This window comes from Alligator sinensis, unplaced genomic scaffold (assembly GCF_000455745.1).
Source record: "Alligator sinensis unplaced genomic scaffold, ASM45574v1 scaffold1035_1, whole genome shotgun sequence".
In the NCBI taxonomy this organism is placed as follows: Eukaryota; Metazoa; Chordata; order Crocodylia; family Alligatoridae; genus Alligator; species Alligator sinensis.
Window position 1 is genome coordinate 56,306 of NW_005842555.1, and position 6,751 is coordinate 63,056.

At 51.9% G+C, this 6,751-nt stretch overlaps 1 protein-coding gene across 1 annotated transcript in view; it reads right to left on the reverse strand.

The window, feature by feature from the left end:
- The window catches only part of ADAM19 (ADAM metallopeptidase domain 19), a 29,980-nt gene that overhangs the window by 14,640 nt on the left and 8,589 nt on the right, over positions 1–6,751 (reverse strand). The window contains exons 7-10 of the mRNA XM_025213876.1: positions 6,660–6,744; positions 6,099–6,238; positions 5,098–5,275; positions 4,698–4,787 (exon numbers count right to left, since the gene is read on the reverse strand). Coding sequence (XP_025069661.1) covers positions 4,698–4,787; positions 5,098–5,275; positions 6,099–6,238; positions 6,660–6,744 — 493 coding nt within the window. The remainder of the gene's footprint in view (positions 1–4,697; positions 4,788–5,097; positions 5,276–6,098; positions 6,239–6,659; positions 6,745–6,751) is intronic.

Here is a 6,751-nt window from a genome sequence, read left to right on the forward strand (position 1 = left end):
AAAAGGCTAGCCGAGAAGCCTTGCAAAAATTGGTAAAGACAATGGCTAAAGACCAAGCCGAGAAGGGAGCCAAGGCTAATCGTGGCCCCTGTCTAAATACCATTAACCCTTTGAAAAAGGAACTGCAGGAGCGCAGCCTGCAAGTAGCAGCTGTCATCCAGGGAGACCAAGCCAGGGATCCAGACATCCCCTTCAATCTGGGAAAGATTTGGGGTGGGAAGATGTGGGGAGATCCAGAGGATGCAGGGGAGCCCTCTCCTGAAGACCCCAAGTCAGATCAGGAGAGGACCCCAGTGCCTGAGGTGAGTGCAATGACGCGGACCTCAGTCACTCGGGGTGCTCAGGGAAAACCCACGGAAACCACGCAGGTAACGGTCCCCCTCAGTGGAGCTCATCTAGCAGCCCTGGGCAAGACCCTGGGATCTGCTAACATTAGGAATTTGGGACAGTGGTTGCAGAAATCCCTGAATGTAGTGTAGTGTGAAACCCTGAGTGTCCGGGAATGGCACCGCCTACTAAGGGCTTGCGCCACCCCAGAGATTCAGGCAGCGATGGATCAGGAGGACAGCTTTGTGGGAGACAATATTCCCCGGAGCAGAGTGGGTTTGGGGATCGGTTTGGGAAAAAAGACAGCAGTGTGGAAGTTTTTAATGCAGCATGGGGAACCAAGAGGGAAATGGCATGGAAAGCCTGTAGCCGAGCTGCTTATCAGAACGGCAGAGCTGACCGGGGAGGGAGCAGCACCTCCCCTTTCTAACAGGGTAGCAGCCTCAGCCCCGGTCTCCGAAGAGCACTGATGGAGCCCCCATAACGGGACCCCTGAGCAAAGCCCTGGCTCATGGGAGAAATTGGGGACCCTCAATTGGGATCCAGGAGGGAGACCCCAAATACCTGTTACGGTGGGAACTCAAGGGCACACCAGTGCACTCCTGGACACCGGAGCTGCGCTAAATGTATTCGGGAGGAAATGGGACCTAAATCAGGAAAATGGGTACATGTGTCCCAGCTGAAACTGCTTAAGGGGGCAGAATAGATCTAACCCTGAATCTAGCCTTGTTAATAGGATTCCTTGTGTCATGAGGAGAGCATCCCAGTGACCCAGCTTGGAAAAAAAAAAAGTGAGCCACCAACCACCCGACCCTCGAGGAACAGGGCAACTAATCTCTTAATCCTGCCGGCCACCCTTCTTGGCTAGCAGGAAGGAACGGCTCTGAGCCGTTGGAAAATATGCATCGGACGGGCTGATCAGTGCCCACCTCGATGTTGAGGCAGGAAAAGGCCAGAAAAATCCTCACCTTAGGATGGCCACCCTCCTGTAGGTAACTGCTCCACTTTTGCAGTATAAAAGAAAAGCACCCCAAGAATGGAAAATGCTGTGTGCATGGCCACTGCACACATCAGCATTGCACTCAGTAAATATGAATAATCAGCCACGCAAGGAGTTTTCCTTGGCAGGTTTGTGCGTGTTTGGTTTCTTTTGCAGAAGCCACAGTGTAGTCAAAGGTGACCGACAAACTGTGAGGCCTCACTACCATCAGCAGCATCTTCCTCATCACAGCCATGGCAAAAATTGTCTGGTCTCTGTGTTGTCTTGTTATATGTTTTGTGATTGTTTGGTTGGTTTGTTTTAAGTTGTCGCAGTTTAAATACATATGATATCATAAAGATATAATAAGAGTAATTGGTAATACCCCCTCTAAAAACTGAACCTGTCTGCGGATCCCAGACCAGAACACTTGTGTCCAGTTGAACTGGAAAGTTGTTCTGATATTTGAAACAAGGGCAACAATTCTCAAAAGGTTTGATATTCCACTTGGTTAGCAAAAGGATATTTATTAAAGGTCATGTGTACTTTGTTTTTTGGGGTTTGTTTTGTTTTTTTCTCTGTACTTCTCTTAAGGATTTAAATGCTATTTAGAATATCAGTATAACAAGATGTGTGTAAAAAAAAAAACCTGCATCCAAAGTCATATTTTAATAAGCAAAGAGACAACTATACCATTGTAACTGTTCAAATCAACCTCGTTATGTTATTTTCTCTCTCCCACCCCACAAGGCTTTTCTCTTTCAATATCTTTTAACTGCCTAAGGGTTTCAATCTGCCTAATAAACCAGAATTTGAAGGATCCCGAGTTGGACATTTGTAGCCAACAGTTGGAGCTGGTCCTGCTTGGAGCAGGGGTATGACCTGTGAGATCCCTCCCAACCCTCATTTTCTATGAGTCTACGAGCACGTGCCTGTTCTCCAGGGCCAGGATGCATTTTCACCGGCTGGAGGTCAGTGACCCAGTAACATAACCACCTAGAAACCCTTGCTCAACAGCTTGCCGGGCCAGTCGTCAGCTTTGAAAGAGAAGCTGGCTCCTTGATACCATTAACCTCTTGCAGTTGCAGTGAGGCACTAGGATAAGGCAACCCAGCTGGTTCGGGGCTCCCCAAGGGAAGGGAAGGGGAGGAAGCGCTGGCTTCTTTCAGGACAATTGGTGGTGATGCTCAAGCCACTGAGAGACAGAGACTGGAGGCAGTAAGAGAATAACATGACCTGAATCCAACCGTCTGAGTGCTGGAAACAACAGGAATGGAAACGAGCGCTGGTGTGGACAGGGAGGTCGTGCACGCAAGCAGAGCTGCCTCCGAATGTAGCCGTGAACCCGCAGAAGCTTCATATTGTAAACTATTCACGGGAATGACCAAGATTTTAACATACAACCTGGCAGGTGCTAAGAGCCTGATGGGAGACGGCTGAAGAGGTGGCCTTTTCTGAACATAAGGCCTTTTTAAAGGGTCCGAAATGTCATAGTCGACTGCTGCAGGGCACTGAGGTGCCCTGCTCCTAAGGAGGAGAAACTGCTAGAGAAGGGACCCTAGCAGTGAGGAAATAAGCAGCCCAGCTGTGGGTTGCCGGGGCAACCAGGGAAGGTCAGCTGACCAGAAGGGGCAGGGCCTGGCTCTTATAAAGCCCAGGGGCTGAGGCCAGGCTAGCAGTTCCCTGCCAGCTGCCAAAGAGGAAGGAGCTCTCTCATGGAAGGGATGGAGGCTTTCCTGGTAGGCTTCTGTTTAAATTATAGCCGACTGGCTGGTATTTTGTGTTGCTGTCTATCACCGGTGGTTTGGGTGAGGCTATTAGGGGGTGGAGGAGTCCTTATAGGGGACCCACAGTGGTGTGGGGACCACAGCGCCAGTGAGGGCACGGTGTACGGGGTGCATAGACCCCAGCCCCAGGAGGGGGCACTACTGAGAAGCCCCAGTGCGGGCGTGGTGAGCCCCGGAGGAAGGGGGTAGCAGTGCGGTGAGCCCTGAGAGAGGGCAGCGCTACGGAGAGGACCCCAGAGAGGGCGAGTATATATTTGACAGACCAACGTCTATTCCAGCTGCGAGGCTTGGGGCGTGGTATAAGGGGTGGTTGGAGCCACGCATCGCCCCTAAGGCTAGGGTGTCCCTGAAGCACCTATCATAGAGTGAGACCCCATAAGGGGCCCGGGAAACCACGGGGTCTGAACCAACACCAAGAAGTGACCAAGAGGGCGTAAGGCAGCCTCCCAAAATGATCTAAACATCAAAGACGTGGCGGGCGAGAATTAGAGGGTGCCCTTGGGCTGACGGGCACGGAGAAAGGGGCCTTAAGGAGATCACGGCCCTCCTGGAGGACCCCGCCTGTGACACCGAACAACGCAGGCGCTCAGAACCACACTCGAAAACGCTGGCCTCTGCAGCTTGCACCAGGAGGATGTTGGGATTCATGGGTATTTCCTTCCTCGCCAAAGCAATACATTAAAAGGACTGCATCTACCAGAGGTGGTACAGTCGCCCACTCTGGCAATCTTCAAAAAGCATCTTGATGCCCACCTTGCTGGGGTCATCGCACCCCAACGGTCTTTCCTGCCCAAGTGCAGAGGGGGCTGGACCTGATGATCTTGTAAGGTCCCTTCCAGCCCCTAACATCTATGAATCTTAAAATGCCTCTATCTGTGCACCTGAAGTCAATGGTGCAAATGGATCAAAAAGGGTAAGAGCAACCTGGGGACATCAGCAGTGCTGGACTGGGTCAGACCAAGGGTCCACCTAGTCTTCAACAGCGCAGGGGTGGATGTTATAGAGGGAAAGCCCCAAACTGGATCTCTCTAGAGTGATCCATGCCCTATTCAATACCCTCCCTCGCATCCACCACCTCTGTACACGTATGTCTGTATCCCGCAGGGACTGCTAGGTATCTATATTTTACCATGTGCTTCTTCGATTCATTGCAGGTCCAAATAAACAGAGGGCCTGGGCCCATTGGAAAACCCCTCCCTGGACCACCCCCAGGCCTGCGGGCCCTTTGCAATCTCTTGCAATGAAGAGCCAGGCTGTCAGCTGTCTGCCAGTCGGTGAGTGCCTTTTCTCAAGGTATCTACCTCCTGCCTGGGGACAGAGCCAGGCAGATGCTCCTAGCAAACAGCTGTACTTAAACTGTCATGTTTGCATGCAAGCTGTGTCCCCAAAACAGTTCACAGGTATCAAAGAAAGCAGAAAAACCTGGAGGCATAAGCCAGATAGACCTGCCTGAGATGGAGAGGCCAAACTGTTGCAATCAGACAGCTTCTGGGATGGGGAATAGAGTCTTGCAGTTCGGGGTACCTTTTCTTTCCCCACTCCACCCATACAGCCAAGAGGTCTGCTTCTTCTTTCATCCTCCTGGGGCAAAGCAGGTGCCTCACCTTGCACTGGTGACAGCAGGTCCCATGGGCGCACTCGGCGCCAGGCTTCAGAGAGCAATCGGCCGCATTGCAGCAAGGATTATCGCACTCCTAGGAGGGAGAGAGGCAGGGTTTAGAGGGCAGAGATGGGAATCTGGGTCTCAGGGCAGGACTAGGCTGTTCTTGCATGGAATGAATGACATGCAGAAGTGCATCCTGTCTTCCTGCACAGAGCTCCTGTCCTGACCAGAGCCGCTCCATGAGCAGGTGTCAGTAGCAGGCTTTGGTTGGACCCACTGCTGCAGGGGCAAGACCCATGGAGTCAGCACACTGCAAATACATACTACTGTGCTGCACGCAGAGCTAGGTATGGTGTCGGTCCTGCATAGAGTGCATAGGTGGGTTTGTGCATGCACGTTACCTCCACCTCTCCGCAGTCGCACTGCTCCCCATCTTCCAGGTAGCCATTTCCACATCTTTTCCCCCCGACCAGAGTACGGGTGTCGGGCATGTTGGAGAGACACATCCCCCCGCCTGAAAGCAGGTACCGATCCAGCTCCTTCTCGTTGCACTTGTTGAACACCCTGGGGAACGGGTGCCTGGGCACAGAACAGGGTGGAAGTTAAAACAAGAAGCAGCACAAAGCAGCCGTAATAACCGGGGGCTGCAACTTCTGCGAAGTCTTCGGTAGCAAGTGTCTGAGTCAACTGGATATGAATGCGTGAGAAAACAGGGAGCCCAGGGTTGTTCCTCATGAAAACGAAGCCTGAAATCCCCCAGGGGTTTGTGTGTAGCTTTCCCTTCCCCTTCCTCTCTATCTGCTGGGACTTCTCTCACGCGAAACACATGGGCTGGTAACTTGGCCCAGATCCATGTGCTCCTAAACCACATCCAGAGTAAAATGGCAACCTCACATTATTAACCTGTTCCTGCTGTCCAGTGAGTTCTCATTCAGCAGAAATGAGTTTCTTGAATGAATGGAGTATAGGTTGTAGCCGTGTTGGTCTAACATGCGATATCTTGTATTAGACCAACTCAGATATGACTAGACCAACCAAATTTGATACAAGACATCGGATTTACCCAAGGAACCTTGTCTGTCTTTAATGAATGGAAGCACATGCATGTTCCCAGACTTTCACGTCCCATAGCTTCATAGCTGAGCCCATGCAATCGCATCCTCTTCCAGGTAATCACCTTCCCCTCTGCTCCCAGCCTCTGTCATACGTGTCGGAGCACCTGATGCCATCCTTCCCCCTTCCCTCTCATTGCTATCCCTCCCTCACTCAGAAACAGCTTCATCTGAAATCGCATCACATAATGTACGGTGCTGCCCCCTCCTCCCCGTGCGTCATTCCCAGTGAGCCTAGCAATCAAGTCAGTTGGTTCTCCTCCGCAAAAGACCCCGAAGGACTGACTCACCCTATTGCAGCACCCATGATGCAGCCTCCGTCCTCAGACCGGGCAGTGCAGCAGCCACTCGAGTCGTGATTCATGCCAAAATTGTGCCCCATCTCATGGGCAATGGTGGCGGCCACGCCGATGGCACTGGAAGAGTGATCCTGTGTAGATCAGGCAGGAGGGTCAGCATTTAACCATCCTGTTCATAACAACACAAGAGCTAGCGCCCGGGCAGACCACAGGGCCATGTAGTCTAATGTCCTGTCTCTGACAAGGACAGGGAGAGGATGCTTTAGGAGAAGGATATGGGATGCAGGGCAGCTAAGCTGTGACTTTTGTGGCTTATAAAGAAGATCTTTAGTTTGGGTATTAGGAAAAACTCTCTCACCAGGAGGGTAGTAAAGCACTGGAGCAGGTTACCCAGAGAGGTGGTGCAGTCTCCATCCTTGGAGCTAAACAAAGCTGTGGCTGGGATGATGTAGCTGGGGCTGGTCCTGCTTTGAGCAGGGGGTTGGACCAGGTCCCTTCCAACCCTCATTTTCTGTGAGTCTATGATCTTGTTAGTGATCAAGAGCAACTCACCATGTTCACTCCTCCCGACTGGAAATCCGAGCACATGGCCATCAGCGGGGCCAAGCCAACCGTGGTCCCACGGAATTGCACCCCGCTGAAAG